General features: G+C 39.8%; 1 protein-coding gene across 3 annotated transcripts in view; it reads left to right on the top strand.

Moving 5' to 3' along the window:
* AASDHPPT (aminoadipate-semialdehyde dehydrogenase-phosphopantetheinyl transferase) overlaps positions 1 to 14,041 on the top strand; it is a 37,270-nt gene extending 23,229 nt beyond the window's left edge. Inside the window, exons 5-6 of one of the 3 annotated variants that reach the window (XM_075742311.1) lie at positions 7,167 to 7,244; positions 13,775 to 14,041. In XM_075742311.1, the coding sequence (XP_075598426.1) occupies positions 7,167 to 7,244; positions 13,775 to 13,933 (237 nt within the window). In that variant the 3' untranslated portion in view covers positions 13,934 to 14,041. The other 2 variants (XM_075742312.1, XM_075742313.1) reach the window with 2 other exon arrangements.
* Positions 14,042 to 17,234: the final 3,193 nt, after the last annotated feature.

Genomic DNA, 17,234 nt, shown 5'->3' with positions numbered 1-17,234 from the left:
ATTGACCTCTTCACAGTTCATTGCTTTCACCATTTCTAGCCACATTTGGGTTTGTGTTATTTTAAAAGTCTACCCATACCGAATCAGCCCTCTTACTGATATTGCCATACTTTCTTGGAGTTATAGGCTGGCAAAAGAAAATCTTATGAAAGACTGTGACACATCTTGTAATGAATGCTTTCTGTGTTAATGCTAGCAGTGTGCCATTGTCCAGGAAGCATCTACCTCTTTCGATCAACTTCTGGAACTCCTAATTTTGGTCTTTGATTGACAAAAATAGCCTGAAGGTGATGATGTAGATAGCTTAGATGCTTTACAATTATTTGATTTTTCCTTATTACTTAGTAATTACTGTTAGAAGCTTAATTTAATTTTTGTCTGAGGATTGTCTCCTCTTCCATGCTTGGCCCCCTGCTTCCCAAGAGCACGGCCTTGTAATAAGGCAGATGGTACTATTTCAAAGAAAGGATTTATTATCAAGTTTAATTTAAATACAAGCTCAATTGGGATATAATTTCATTTAAATTTCAACATTTATTAAAATGAAATTGAAAAAAATAATTAGTTTTTCAGTTACCAATCCCCAGCCGAAAATTAAGCATCACTTTACTTTTTTGTCTTCTCCCAAGTTTCTTTTAATCTTGTGCCCGTTTTCATACTTACAAAAGTCTTTTTGTTCTGTTTTTTTGCCCTTGAGCCAAATTCCTGAAACAATTTGTTAACTGAAAACACTAATTTTGAGAAATCTGGAAGAGTCACCCAAGGGAAGTCATTACGAATCACTTGTAAGACTGCATATGACTAGTATAGTATTTTCCTTGTGTTCCCTGTTGTGCTGTGTTTGAGTGAACTTTTTCTATCAAATTAAAAAAAAAATGATCTCATAGTTTTGCTTTTCAGATCTACCTATATCTTTATGACAGGAGATGATAGAAGAGAGCAAGGCTGTTTAAAATCCAATTATCACATATTCTGGATTGTTTAGTTTTAAAGAGAATCTAATTTATCAAAAGCAGAAGAGAGAAATAAAGGGGATTTTACCCATTTAAATTACAGAAAATATTCTGAAATCTCCTTCAGAAAGTACCATGTAATATGAAAAAAAGCAACTTAAAAGCATAGACTAGAAAAAGATCTACCACCTTGTCATGACAAAAAGGTCAAGAGAAATACTGGTGAATCAGAGCAAATCAAAGCTGACACTGTTCAGATGCCTTGTAACTGTTCATATCAAGAGCAAAGCCTGTTCATATTGGTGGTAGAATTTTCTGTGAACGTTTAAAAAAATTCTTTTTCCGTTGTTTTGTTGCAAATACCGAATGCGCTACCTTGTGTGGTTGACCGATTGCTGTCCTTTTACCAAGGGCTTAGTTTAGGTTGAAGTGTCTTTCCCCTCCTCCGCTTGTCATATATTTTTGAGCTTGGATAGAAGGCAGTAGCTCACAAACAGCCTTTGATCTTGATGGATTGGTTTAGCTTTAGGCACTTGTTTTCATACAGTACTCTAGAGATTGCTACTCAGATTCCCTCTAGCTGTTTTGGAAGGAGTAGGAGAAAAAATAGAGTAAAACTTCATTTGAAAACATAAATTTAATGTTAAGATATGTCTGCTATGTGTGATAAATATGCTTTATTCACATAGGTAGTGCACACTTTTCTCATTTGAAAAAGGTGAATTTGTTTAGTAATAATTAGAAGTTTACTAGCCCAGTGAAGAGTGATACGGTGTTTGTGTCAGGGTGTTAATTTAGGATGGAATCATTATTATGATGATGATGATTGTTGTTGTTACGAGTAGTTCTTTATCATCCATTTACTTCCTTTGAAGAAAATAAACTTACAGAATGAAGTACTAGTTAATTTTAATAAAAGTGAAAGAAATTGATCCATAACAATTATGACAAGTTGTCGTGTAAAAGGGTACGAGTCTGATGTGTGGCTGAAGGAGGCCCTCCCATTGAGTCACGAGGTTCAGAAAGGACCCCCTTGCTTTCTAAACTCCGTCTCAGAGAGGAGCCTAGGTGTGGCTAGGTCCAGTCTTAGTCCCCAACTTGATCAACGGTTTATGTCTAAAGGATTATGTGTGCAGCCACTTATCAGAGTCAACATTTGCCTGTCAGAGCCCCACTAATGACTTTCACTAAAACAGTTTTGCAAAGTTGAAACGAAAAATAGGTAATTTATTGAGGCGACAGATATAAAAAGTTCGGAATTGCCATTGATAAATGCACTTACTGCAACAATTTTGAGCTCAAGTTAATAGTTCAGCGTTTTTGTTAATGATAGTTTTCCCGGGGTAACATCTGACATAATCGGAGACGCAAGTCTTACCAAAGAGGCGTCCCTGCTTGGGGAGGAGAGAGGTCCAGGCCCGTCGACCCGTCCAGATAGTTGGAGTTCTCATCCTCAAAAAAGAGGATTCTAAATGCCAGATTTATACTTTTGGCGAGGTGGGACTAAGTCAGGTATTGTGTGTCGACTGGCCCTTAACAAGACTTGTTGTGCAGTTGATCGGGGCTGGTGGGGAAAGTGGCAGAGAACAAAGGCGTTCAGTACAGAGGTGCGGTGGTCTGTTTAGTTTTACCAAAGTAACATCGAGCTGTGAAGGCTCCCCCTCACCCCAGGTGTCACTTAGTTGATTGAGGAATAGACCCATCAGGCGCCGCATCTTGTTAAGATGAACAAATTGCTCATCTCCTGCCCCTGTTCAGGTCCAGTGCTTATCAGTGCAAGATAAGCAAGTTGCTCAATCCCTGCTCTGGCCCAAGTCGGACTCCCCCAGGGCCCCTTCTGCTGGCTCACAGCACCAACAAGCCTGGAAAGTCCAGCATCCCACACAAGTTTTCTGATTTAAAGAGATAAACATAAGTTTATAATATAGATATATATCTGTAGCAGATCTGATATGTGCAAAAAAAAATCCTAATTACTAATTTGCAGTATGTTAAGTGTGCTCACAAGTATCTCCTTATTGGTCCTAGTTTTGTACAGCTAATCAGGAAGAATAGCTGAATAGCACTTATTGGAATCTGTATTAAAGGAGAATCTTCAACGGGACATAAGACACTTCAGTTTTGGTCCCTACCTCAATTTTGGATACAACGAGTTTATAAAGGAAGCACCCAATTTATCCTAAACCTCACTCAGGGATTAAGAATCACCTGCATCCCTGCTGCTACACAAATAATCTTTTGCCTGTTTTCACAACAAATATTTGCTTGGTTTCTCTATAGGCAAACACACTGCTTCCAGAATATGAATTTCAAACAGATTACCTGGGTCAATTTGAAATTTATTTAGTAATCGTTGTTGGTGTGCAACTGTAATGGAGTCTTTCACCCTCAGTAAGAGAAGTGAATCCTGTTGTATTGTCAGGAATAAATAGGAATGAAAACTTTTACTTCTAAGACTAGCTAATCCAACTGGATTCACACAGCAATCAGTTCTGCTGGCTGGGAAGGTACAGTTTCCTCGTAAGCTGTCTGTTGTTGAGTGAATCCAGAATGATTTAAATCCCAGACACATCATTCTGCCGAGCCTTTGAAATGAGGTCATTGTAAGTCTCTATGTGCCTGTAGCTTGAATAGCTCTGGTAACACTTTGGTTCTGTGCAGAGAAAAACAATTTTTGATCCATTTTATGTTTTCTGGTTTATTGAGAGGAATCTCAACAAAACAAAAGTACAGGAATTCATAGAATCCTAGAATGGTTTGGGTTGGAAAGCACCTTAAAGATCATCTAGTTCCAACCACCCTGCCATGGGCAGGGACACCCTCCACTAGACTAGGTTGCCCAAAGCCCCATCCAACTTGGCCTTGAACACTTCCAGGGAGGGGGCATCCACAGCTTCTCTGGGCAACCTGTTCCAGTGTGTCACCACTCTCATAATGAAGAATTTCTTCCTTATATCTGATCTAAATCTGCTCTCTTTCAGTTTAAACCCATTCCCCCTTGTCCTGTCACTCCATGCCCTTGTAAACAGTCCCTCTCCAGCTTTCCTGTAGGCCCCTTCAGGTACTGCAAGGCTGCTGTAAGTCCCCAAAGCCTTCTCTTCTCCAGGCTGAACAACCCCAACTCTCTCAGCCTGTCCTCACAGGAGAGGTGCTCCAGCCCTCTGATCAGCTTCGTGGCCTCTGGACTTGCTCCAACAGCTCCATGTCTTTCTTGTACTGCGGACCCCAGAGCTGGATGCAGTACCCCTCCTTTACCTCAGAGAAATTTTTGTACAGTTGTCATCTTCCTCTTTTTTGTTTAATCATCTGTTTCCATTTAAGAAGTTGGTTTTATTTTATGAGCTGGTATAGGAACATCTCCAGATGAATAGAGAAGCAAGCTGATTCTCTGGGTTTTATGGTTTTAGTATGTTTCATTAACTCCATATCTGAAGTTTTTTGCTGGCCACTAGTAGGGGTCAGGAAAGATCTCCTTCCGTTCTGTATTTGTTTTGGATTTACATTTCTCTGAAGCAGCAAAGACAAAATGAAGGACATACTTTGTTATGTTTTATTTTAAGATGCTGAAAATTTTTTTGTGATCACAGAGGATATGTGAGTTGGCATCTTATGAATTCGTTATCCATTGGGCAGGGTCTCTGCGGGGGAATGGTCCCCATTATCTAAAGAGCTACTGCCTGTTAAATGCAGCTTTGAGCTGACAAAAAAAATATTTTATTACCGATATGTAAAATACTTTATTTATAATATGTTTTTAGTTGCACAAACAAGAAGCGATCCATAAGTTCACGAAAAGAAATTCCTGTGCCTTTAGCTTAAAAGCTGTAACAGAGTTCTTTGCAAACTTTTGACTACAGTTGTAGGCCACTGATGAATGTGCTGTGCTGTGTCCTCTGTTTTCATCAGTCTTTAACCTCTTGGACATGCAAAAAATGAAAGAATGGGGAAAATGAAGTGATGAAAAACTAGATGTAGTAATTTTTTCCATCTAGACCAACATAAAATGCTGCCACCCTAGAACTAAATGAATTGTGTAGCAACACTTGATCAAACATCTAATTTTCATAGTCTTTTTTTATTTTTGAGGAAGTTATATAAATGTGCATGATGCATACAAATGGTTAGATTTCATCAAAATTGAGGTAGTATTCTTTATGCTTGACTTATTTTCAGACTTGTACCTTAGTAAAGGAATGGGAAACCTAATAAAATACTTCATACTAAGTATACCTACAGCTCTTGCAGTCACTTCACTGCAGATTTGTTAGTGTTTCTCATGTGCATTAAATATTTCTCCTAATCTAGAAAGAGTTGAAATAGTTATTTTCTTACTAGTGCTTTGCAGAAAGGTAAAACAACATGAGCTCGTTGTTTTGTTTTTAAATAGGTGAGAGAGACAAAGTTCACTTCTAAATCTGTCAAATAGGCACAGTTTGGTGCTGGAGAGATCAAAGTAAAAACACAGTTCTACTCCCACACCAGCACCTATCTGCCAAGACACCCACATCTTTGCCAGTAAAGTCCCCCAACCTTATAGCTGTACTGCTGCTACACATGACTAGAGCAGCTGCTGTATTGCCTGAGTTGGGTTGAGTAGATCTGAGCTGAGCATCTTGGCACTTTTTTCTATATACAGGGCTGGGGCTGTTTGGGAATCACAGCAATAGTATCCTTGCAACTGAAATCTTTGAAAATCCTGTATAGTAGATGAACTGTAGAGAAGCCTAATGCGGACTGACAGCTGTTGTGGTTTAGCCCCAGCCAGCAGCTGAGCACCACGTGGCTGCTTGCTCACTCCTCCCCCAAGATGGGATGGGGAGGATAATTGGAAGAAAAAGGTAAAATTCATGGGTTGGGATAAAGACAGTTTACTGGGGCAGCAAAGGGAGAGGAAAATAACAAGAACAATACTTATAAAAGAATATACAAAGCGAGTGAGACACAATGCAGTTTGCTCACCACCTGGAGCCCGATGCCCAGTCTGTCCTGAGGAGCAACCCCTCCTCCCTGGCCAGCCCCCCCATATATACTGAGCATGACATCATATGGTATGGAGTATCCCTTTGGCTAGTTTGGGTCAGCTGTCCTGGCTGTGTCCCCTCCCAGCTTCTTGTGGAAATTAACCCTATCCCAGCCAAAAACTAGAACACAGCATTGTTTTAAAAGACATTTTGCTTAGTTTAAAAGGGGGGAAAAAAAGGCAACCAACAACATGTCAGAGAAAATAGGACTACATCATGATGCTTTCTTTATATTATAATATAGTGCAGTTAGAGTATTTCCCAAGGAAGTGGAAATTGGAGGTTCAGTCATACCTCCCAGGAGAATATCCAGACTACTAGCTGATTTTCAGAGTAATGGAGATATCTGAATTGTTCATTTTTCTAGGTAAATTTCTTGTCATTCTTGATTTTCATTTTGGAAAGTTTCTGCAGAAATTATGTGAAAATTTTTTGGATAAAGAAACAAGGAAAACGTTATTTTCCCCTATTTATAATCATTATTTCCCTCCCATATATATATAAAGCAACAGGATTATGACTTGACTATAGAATAAACATTATTCAGAAGCTATATAGAAGTGGGTTTTTTTCTGAAATGAATTGTTTAGAATGAATTCTTAGCCTTTCTAGAGGAAAAGACTTTTAAACAAAACTATTCAGTAGATAAACTATATTATTAAATATATAGTTTTATATTTTAAAACATTTTTTGAGGAAAAATGATTGATATTTACACAGACCAGTGCTCAGATTGCCATGTCAGAAATTTGAAATTGTAATCTTACATGCTGTCTGAAGCCAACAGTGAGAGAGTCATTGCTTTAAGTTTACACTTACATCATTGTTTTTCAGAATACCTCTCAGAAGTTCACAGTTCATCTCATTGGAAAACAGATAGCTGAGACAGGTTATGTGGCTTGTGACTTAGAAGGAACTGGTAAAGGAATGCTAAGGTCACAAACTTGAATACAAATATCTACAAATGGGTGAGATGATGGTAACCTATAGTAACCAGTTCAGCCCTGCATCTGCATTCTTGAGCTCTCCAACAAAACTAAAAAGGATTATTGCTTTTTGGATGTCATTATTTTAAAGCATTTTAAATTATGTTCTGCTGTTGTTCTGAACCATATTCTAAACATTTATGTAGTCTTTACTGGAAACAGAGTAAAGAAAATGCATTTACATTGCCATTTTTCATCTTTATTAGGAAACCCGGTTAGATCATCATCATCATGTTGCAGTGGCTCTCAGGAAACAGGAGGGATTTGGACAGAAGCATTCTGATGTAAGTAATTATGAAATGTTTTCAGGTCTTGATAACTAATCACTTGAACTTAAACTTAGTCTGATGCTGTAGCTAAAAGTGTGTTATCTCAGATGTAGGGCCAAGGACAAAGCTTATCTTATGCACAACATTAATCAGATTGTTACTGATTGTTACCTCTAGTTCTGTGGTGCCTATTTCAGGAAAGGTCTGGGAAGGAGAAATGGTTTCAGAGGACAGCAACAGATATTGTCAAATCTGGAATGTATGTGTTACAGCATTCAGTGTGTTCATTCAAGAGAAGATTAAGTGGGGTTTTTTTGTCACAGCCTGCTAATACCCATGTGGGAAAGATGGTTTTCACAGTGAGGGAAACAGAGACAGTGAACCAATCTGGACTGCTAAACTAGTACAGCACGTCACTAAGTTGATTTTAATGGGGGACTGTCAGTGCATGTATCCCAGAGCAGATCCATCTCTCAAACACCATTATAACAAGATAACCCTTGAGACAAGCAGCAACAACCAACAGATGGGAAGAACAGCAGTGTTAGTCTTCATTCCGTGTGGTCTCTCTATTGAGAGAAGCAACAAAGCTACTTAAAAGCTTTTCAGGATTTTCTGTGTAATTTAACAAAGACCTGGGTCATGAAAATAGCAATAAAAGTTAAATTTGAGGCAGACTGGCAAGTTGTAGCCGAAATAGCCAGACGGTCAGCAAAGTGTGACAAATTGCCAGGTTTGTCTGTGGTGTTTTAGTTGCTCACAAGAAAATGAGTTAGTTGTTTTCTGTTATTTATAAAAAAAATTCTGCCAGGAACTAGAAAAAAAATAGTATATGAATGGATAAGAGGATGAAAATGGTCATGCACACATCTATCATGGTCATGAAGTATGAGTTTGTGTTCATGGGTAGCACAGACAGGCAGACCTTTTAACTAGTATTGGTTAGATTAAAAAACAGATGTATAAACTACCTTTGAGGATTTACTGTGGTAAATCAGTCCTCAAATACTCTTCAAGAAAATACGTGCATTCTGTTTGACAGGACATACTTCAGTTCACAGTGGGGCTGTGTAACATCCCTCCTACTGGAATATTGATAAATGTCAGTCTGAGGTGAAAAGGTGGGCATTATTTCTAAAGACAATTACCTAAGTATTCCACAAAAATCCAGGATTTTTTAGTATTGGTCTTCACCATCACTGTCACACACCTTAAAATTATCATAGAAAAAATAGGCACAGTATCAAAAGTCATAATGAAAAGTCTTTGAACCAGGAAAAATCTCAAAGGCCCACTTGTCCACTGGCTACATGTGTAATGACCTAAATTTCATTAGCTCGATTCACTGAAGAAAGGTCATTTTAGATAGGACAAGTGAGCATTCTGTGACTCCCCAATATGAAAATGAAGTGAAAATTTCTGTACTATTACATTGTGCCTTTTCAGGACTCCTAACAGGAATGCGAGTGTGTGGACATTATGCAGTTGCTTCAGGATGTCAGTGCTGTTTCTGTTCCCTCTCTGCTATCACAGGAGTAATTTATTATGTCCTGTGTGCAGAACATTTACTTTCAGTGAGCTTTCTTCCCAACCTGATATCAAGTACCTACAATTCACAGGAAAGAGCAATTGTTACTTTAAAGTAATATAATTTAAATTCTCTAGTGTCAAGAATCTTAACAAAATGTCTGCTAGTGATTGCTGTATGCTTGAAGAGAAGGAACATTTATCTACACTCTTACCTAGATCTAGACTGTTATCTGAGGCAGATCTCAATGAAAGATGGCCGAGTTTATCATTCTTTATAATTCCTATGTGGGCTGTAAAATATCTTTTCGTCTGTCACTTGCTAAATTTCACAGGACTTGTGATGAATTCAATCAGAGCACACTTGTCTTCAGACAAGCATGTGCTGAAGTTCAAACTAGGTCTGTTAACAATCTACTCAGCTCTGAGGCTTAGTTCATATTTGGTTTGCATCTGTGATGTCACTTGCATGGCTCTAGGCACAGTTCCTGCAGCTTTACTGTGTCTCCAAAAACGGCAGATGAACAGGAATGTCTCAACACCCTGTCACTTGTGTGAGGATATAAAGTGACAAGCAGCTCAATTAACTTTTGCTTTCAGTCTGAATTGGATAACTTTGAGTTTTGCTGTGCTGTTACAACAAACACGAACGGTTTTGTTGTGTCTCCATTTATTCCTAACAGTAACTTACTGCTCAAATGCTGAAGCAGAGAATAGACATTTTTGCTCTTTTACCTACTTATTGACCTACCTTCCTTGACGTGACAGGAAGGGATAACAAAATCAACAAATGGGCCTTAAGTGGGGTCCATGTCAGCAAGCAAGTGCCCACAAGGCACCGTTATGGACAAATCCCCCAAACCCTCTCCAGGAACTCAACATTCTGGGGCACCTCTCTAAAGTGCCTGTACACTAGTGCATGGAGTATGGGGAATGAACATGATGAGTTAGAGATCTGTGTGCAGTTGCAGCGCTACAATCTTGTTGGGATTATGGAGACATCATGGGATGTCTCCCATGGCTGGAGTGTTGCGATCAAGGGGTACAGGGTCTTTAGGACAGATATACTGGGAAAATGCAGAGGGGGAGTTGCCATTTATGTGAGAGAGCAGCTGGAGTGCATGGAGCTCTGCCTGGGGATGAATGAAGAGCCAGCGGAGAGTTTATGGGTTAGGATTAAAGAGAGGACAGGTCAAGGTGACTTTATAGTGAGTGTCTGCTATATGCCACCTGACCAGAAAAAACAAGCAGATCAGGCCCTCTACAGACAGATAGGAGCAGCCTCATGTTCACAGGCCCTCGTCATCATGGGGGACTTCCAGCACCCCAGTATCTGCTGGAGGGACAACACAGCAGGACATAAGCAATCCAGGAGGTTCCTGGAGTCTATTGATGACTCCAAATTATAGAGGAGCCAATGAAAAAAGGTGCTCTGCTGGACTTCCTACTCGCCGACAAGGAGGGGTTTGTTGGGGATGTGAAGGTCAAAGGCAGCCTTGGCTGCAGTGAGTATGAGACGGTAGAGTTCAGGATCCTGGGGGCAGGGAGGAGGGCTCACAACCCTGGACTTGAAGAGAGCAGACTTTGGCCTCCTAAAAGACCTGGTTGGAAGAGTTACGTGGAATAATGTGCTGGAGTGTGTCCAAAGATGGGCAACAAAGCTGGTGAAGAGCACAAGTCTTATGAGGAGCAGCTGAGGGAACTGGGGTTGTTTAGCCTGGAGAAAAGGAGGCTGAGAAGAGACCTTATCACTCTCTGCAACTATCTGAAGGGAGATTGTAGTGAGGTGGGTGTCAGTCTCTTCTCCCAAATAGCAAGCAATAGGACAAGAGGAAATGGCCTTAGGTTGTGCCAGGGGAGATTAAGATTGAATAGTAGGAAAAAATTTCTTCACCAAAAGGGTTTGTCAAGCATTGGCACAGGCTGCCCAGGGAAGTGGTTGAGTCACCATCCCTGGAGGTATTTAAAAGATGTGTAGATGTGGTGCTTAGGGACATGGTTTAGTGGTGGACTTGGCAGTGCTAGGTTAATGTTTGGACTTGATGGTCTTAAAGATCCTTTCCAACCTGAATGATTCTATGATAAGGCCTCAGAGGGAATCGGGGCCCAAGAAAGCTGCTTAATATTCAAGGATCATCTCCTTCAAGCTCAAGAGAGTTCCATCCCAGTAACTTTGCTGAAGTCAGGCAAAAATGCCAAGAGTCCTGTGTGGATAAACAAAGAGCTCCTAGTCAAACTGAAACACAAAAAGGAAGCCTACAGAGGGTGGAAGCAACGATGGGTAACCTGGGTGGAATACAGAAACATTGAATATCCAGGGATGAAGTTAGAAAAGTTAAAGCGAAATGAAATTCCATCTGGCCAAGGATGTCCAAGGCAACAAGAAGGGCTTCTAGAAGCCAACAAGAAGGCCAGTGCATAGGAGACAAAGGGAAGGTTAGGGAAAATGTGGGCCCTTTGCTCAATGAGATAGTGGCCTTGAGTACACAGGACATGGGAAACGTCGAGGTACTGAACGCTGCCTTTGCTTCAGTCTTTATTAGCAGGACTGGCCTTCAGGAATCCCAGAGGGGAAGGAGGAAGGAAGATGTACCCTTGGAGGAAGAGAATCAGGTCAGGGAATACTTAAGCAAACTAGATGTATGTAAGTCCATGAGCCCTTATGGAATGCACCCACAGTGCTGAGGGAGCTGGCAGATATCATCACAAGACCACTGTCAATAATATTTGATTGATCATGGCAACTGAGAGAAGTGCCCAAAGACTGGAGGAAAGCAAATGTCGCTCTGTCTTCAGGAAGGAGGACCCGGGGAATTACAGGCCCGTCATCCTCACCTCGATCTCTGGAAAGGTGTTGGAGCAACTAATTCTGGAAACCGTTTCCAGGCACATCAAGGAGAAGGAAATGATCAGGACTTGTCAGCATAGCTTCACCAAGAGAACATCATGTTCAACCAACGTGGTAAACTTGTACAATGAAGTGACTGGCCTGGTAGATGAGGGGAGAGGAGTGGATATTGTCTACCTGGACTTCAGTACCTTCTACCTTTGACACTGTGTCTCATAAGATCTTCCTAGAGAAACTGTTGATGTATATACTTGGATAAGCAGGCAGTGACGTGCGTGGAAAACTGAACAGTTGGGCCCAGAGTGTGATGATCAGTGGCACGAAGGTAGCTAGTGGTTTACCCCGTGGTCAAAACTGGGTTCAGTCCCATTTAACATCTTCATTAATGACTTTGATGATGGGGCAGTGTACCCTCAGCAGGTTTGCTGGTGACACAAAACTGGGAGGATTGGCTGATATGTCAGACGGTCATGCTGCCATCCAGAGGGACCTTGACAGGCTGGAGAAGTGCGCTGGCAGGAACCTCATAAAGTTCACAAGGAGCAGTGTAAAGTCTTGCACCTGGGGAAAAACAACCCCAGGTACCTGGTCACCCAGCTGGGAAGCAGCTTGACAAAAAAGGCACTGGGCATCCTGGTGGACAGTCAGATTGAACATGAACCAGCAGTGGGCCCTTGCAGCAAAGAAGGGTAACGGTATCCTGGGCTACATTGGACAAAGCATTGGCAACAGGTCAAGGGAGGTGATTCTTCCCCTCTACTCAGCACTGGTGAGGCCACATCTGGAGTGCTGGGTCCAGTTCTGGGCTTCTCAGTACAAGAGAGACATGGACATACTGGAGAGAGTCCAGCAAAGAGCCAGAAATATGATAAAGGGACTGGAGCACCTCTCCTATGAGGAAAGGCTGAGAGAGCTGGGACTGTTCAGCCTGGAGAAGAGAAGGCTCAGGGGGGATCTTAGTAATATATCTAAATACCTGAAGGGTTTGGGGGGGGTGCAAATTGGACAGAGCCAGGCTCTTTTCAGTGGCACCCAGTGACAGGACAAGAGGCAATGGGCACAAGCTGAAACACAGGAGGGTCTCTCTGAAAGTTAGGAAACACTTTTTTTTTTTTTTTTTTTTCCCTGTGAGGTTGACCAAGATCGCTCAGGGAGGTTGTAGAGTCTCTATCCCTGGTGACAGTCAAAAGCCATCTGAGTGTGGCCCTGGGCAACTGGCTCTAGGTGGCCCTGCTCAAGCAGGGTGTTCAGACAAGACGATCTCCAGAGCTCCTTTCCAATCTCAGCCATTCTGTGATTACCAGGCATCAGTATTCGCTCCCCAAGAAGTTAACAGTACCTTAGCCTGCATCAAAAACGTCTCAGTCTGTGTGATGTACAGAATAACCCCACTGCAGAGTAGCCTGCTGCATTCTGTCAAATATTAAGCGTTAAGAATATGTTGCTTGAGCAAATGCTGAATTTAGAAGGATCAGCTATATTAATGTTCGATTCATGCAGCTGTACTATTTGCACTGCTGTTTGGAAAGAATTACGCTTGCAGATAGCATACAGCAGGCTGCACATTTATATGTGCTTAAAAAAACCCAAACTTTTTTTCTTTGAAATGTGATTTTTCTTGAAATGATGGAACTACTGCAGAGACCATGACAGTCTCATCTCCAATATCTCAGTCTGCACTTCATTTGGATTTAACATTGGGAATTGTGGGTTGATTGTGACCACATGTGTCCTTAAATAGCATGAGTTTGAGAGAAGCATGCACAACTCAGTGACTGCTGGTATTAGGAAGAGTAGCAATAGGCACACCTCTAGTGGAATAAATTCTCACGCTATCATCTCAAATAATCATGTCTGCTGGAGAATAAACTACATTTTGTTGGTGGGCTTTTTCTTCCTTTTTTTTGGACTTAAACACTCATTCTGTGGTATTTGCAGCACTCTCTATCCCTTGTTCTTTCAGTTTTCAAAGAAAAACTTGCTTTTTCTGTGTGGCCTGTTACATGCTTTTTATTAGTTACTGTATAGGCTAAATTAGGGACAGTGACAATGGTCTCAGCTGGAATATTTTCTTCAGTAAGCAATGTGTAGTTTAAACTGGACAGGGAATATTGCAGGAAGAAAATTGAGATTTATTGATTCATGTAATACTAATGTATATTTTCCTTAGGTATGTTCCATGGAGCCTAACCAACCACAGTTTACATTATTGACTTTTGAAGATTTAGTTGCGTCTGGTATTCCAGTCACACCTGAGGATTCTGCGTTTTGGGATAATTTTTGTTCTAAGCAGGAGAGTCCAGTGAAACAGCATTCACATTCAAGATAAGAATGCTTATAAGAAAAAGAAAATTGTCAAAGTTCTTATGCTGTTACTCTACCTAATTCAGAGTGTGGGGATAAGGGCACACGTGTAAATAAAACATGTTTTTCCTTATTTAAACTAACAGTCTGATTTTCACTTTTTTAAAATTTACAATCTTTATCAATATCTTAAAGAAGATATGTGTTTCCTCACTGAAGGAATTATGAGTGAAAATCTAATCTGGCCACGTGCTTTTTTGCTTCTCCACACCTTTGGTTCTTACATTTCAGTAATTACCCATGCTAGGAACAGGGAGCAGAACTGCAATAATGTTGTTAACTAATCAACAAGTGTTTAATATATAAAAATATGTTTCCCTACCTCATTTATGCTGAAGCTTAAAATATTATACTGCCTTTTCTCTTACAAAAATAGTATTTTTATTCTCAGATGGATGAATAAAGCCAGAAGAATTGGTACAATCCCTTTACTGTTACTATATGGTGCGTTTGTACAACAGTTTGTGTAATAGCAGGCTGAAGAAGTCTGAATCTTAGTAGTCTAGGAACTACATCTGTGCAAAACTAGTTTGATGCAGTGAATGAACTTAAAAGTATTTCATATCCTTTTCACTTGCAATCTTTGTTAATTAAAGCTACCTATATGTAACTTAGGATTTGATTTTTAACAGTTCTTTTTGTATTTGTTCCCTCAGCAGTAGTTATGAGCCAAACAGCAGTTCAACTTTCCTAGATTTGCACTTACATCTGTACTGTCCTAGACATTAAGTCTTGTGGGGGAAAATAAAAACAAACAAAACCTATTTACTTTTTTCCAGATAGACTTGTAACATCTGAAGACAGAATATTTTATTGTCTTACAGTGAATTAAAATTTCTGGAGATCTGTATATCTTGAGTGCACCTTTAGAATATTTTGTATTCATTTTCAAAACAAATCCTATTTTGTGCTATTACCTCTCATTTTTCTTTCTAGAAGTCATAGATACATTAGGGCCCATCTAAATGTAAGGAAATGTACTGAGCAGAATGAGTCATACTGAACGGAATGATTTTCACAACTATGAAAAGAGTTCATTTCTGTCCTACAGTTAAACATAGACCTTCAGTGAATTCAGGTTTGTGTACAACTTGGCTGCACCCTGTATTCTGACTAAAAGAGAATCTACTTGTAGTGTAACCATTGAAGCTATGCCTTATTAGTTTAGAGAGAGAACGATATGAATTTTACAGTATTACACAAGCTTTTTGTGTTTTGCTGTAGATAATTCTGAATTCAAATATGCTGTTAAACTTTCATACTTCTACCAGTTCTGATTAATATTTTTGTTTCCATTTCAATGACTCTCTCATCTTGCATGCTAATCATAGTTTTTGGTGTTTTGCTTTTTTCCTCCAAAATCTGCAAATCAGTGAAGCAGCGACTCTTCTCTCCAGACTCCACAGGGGTTAAATTAGATGTTCAGTAACTTCAAATCTGAAGTTAACAGAAATACAGAATAATTTATATACAAATTGTAAGTCAAGTATTCCAGATTGTTGGTTTTTTTTTAAATGAAGTACAAGTTGTGATAAGTAATTGGCGCTCCATGAAGGCCAGAAAAGGCTATTTAGTGAATAGGTGATGGTATCATTTACTGGGATGGGATGTTTTTAACTGATTCAGTTGACTCTGTTTTATTCTGTTCTACCTGAAGTGTGTTATATCCCAGATGGGCAAGCACATGAGGGTGCTTAAGAGCTGAGATAACAAGTGTTGCCAAGCTGAAAGAAAAGACTTGTTCTGCCACAGGTTTTGGAAGTCTGCAGAATAAGGAGGCCTATTCAGAGTACAAGGGGCTGGAGAGTACTGAGCTCCATGGCTGGTTGGCTGGCTGTTAACTAGTCCAATACGTGCCAGTCCTCACCAGTCACTGAGGACACCATCAACTGCAGCGGTACCAGCCAGTTTAAATTGCCAGCTTTTTTGCTGGGACAATGAAATGAACTGCAAATATGGGGTGAGATAAACAGAGAATTTTCAGATCAAGATTTCTGGGGATAAAGGAATTAACTTCATGTTAGAGATGAGCTATTTTTGCCTGGTGACAATGTCTCAAAACAGAATTTTTCTCTCATTGGAAAAAGTTTAAAAAGTATTAGTGTAATTATTTATAATATCGTGCTTGCACGTAAGTAGAGGACAAACCAATTTTGTTAAATTAGAAAATTACCCTTGGCTTGCTTGCCAGGAATGTGATAGTTTTCAGGACCAGATCTAATGAGAAAGGTTAGAAAAAAGGAGTTTGTTTTGGTTAGCTTTCCATGAAATATAAGCATAGTTTCTAACAGTCCAGAAAGAATCATCTAGAAGAGTACATTTCCTCATATTATGATTTTTTCCATGTCTTTGATTTACACCACTATTTGAAAAATAAGATTAATCTCTTTTTTTGTTTACCTTAGGTAGCAATAAGGTTAGATGATGGTAATGCTTTATGAAGAGCCACTTGGGTCTGGTTGTTTAGTGTCAGTGCGAACAATGTTTATGCTTGCTTTTACCACTGTGAGAAAGAGCAGCTGTATAGTTACGGAATTATCAGCTAAGAGCATGCTGCTAAAAGGCCAGCAAGATGCTCTGACTCCTTACGAATGTGAATGATCTGTCTTAAAGTCATCAAAATGTTTTTCTGGGCATTTGTGTACTGTAGAGGCACATATTAAAATAAATGTTGCTAGTTGTTTGTACTTATTAATTAAGTTAATGTAATCTCACAGCTCTAAGATTTATTTTTTTTCTTCACCATCAAACTTTGCTTTATATAAAAAATTGAGCCCTGTATCCACACATGCCCATAACACTGGCTTCCTTGCATTTCCTCAGAATACAGTCTTAATGTCGTAGTGTTTCTGCCATTTTTAGAAATTCTGATCCAGCACAGCTCCAGCTCACTCACTAGTTCAGGTTGCTGGCCCGGTCCTGTGCAGATGAGTTGACTTTTCCTGGTCTCCCATCACTCTTCTGTCTAACTATTTCCCAGTTATGTCTAGAAGCCCTCTGGCCTTCAGGTTCCTTCTCCAGAGCTCCATTCCTTTATCTGTTTTGTTTTCTGTATAGTGTCCTAGACATGACCATTACCATGGATCCTAAAGGGTAAGAACCTGCAAAAACACAAGCTCTGCTCCATATAATCCTTTCCAAGCAGGGGCTGTGGCTAGTAGTCATGTTAAAAATTTAGAAGTTTTGTTCTTCAGTTAAAAGATTGTCAGAAGTGAATAAATGCATTTTAGTTTGGACATATGGTCATGTTTAAACCCTTTTGTATC

This window comes from Balearica regulorum, chromosome 1 (genome assembly GCF_011004875.1).
Source record: "Balearica regulorum gibbericeps isolate bBalReg1 chromosome 1, bBalReg1.pri, whole genome shotgun sequence".
Classification (NCBI taxonomy): Eukaryota; Metazoa; Chordata; class Aves; order Gruiformes; family Gruidae; genus Balearica; species Balearica regulorum.
This window is presented reverse-complemented; position numbering and strand designations above follow the sequence as displayed.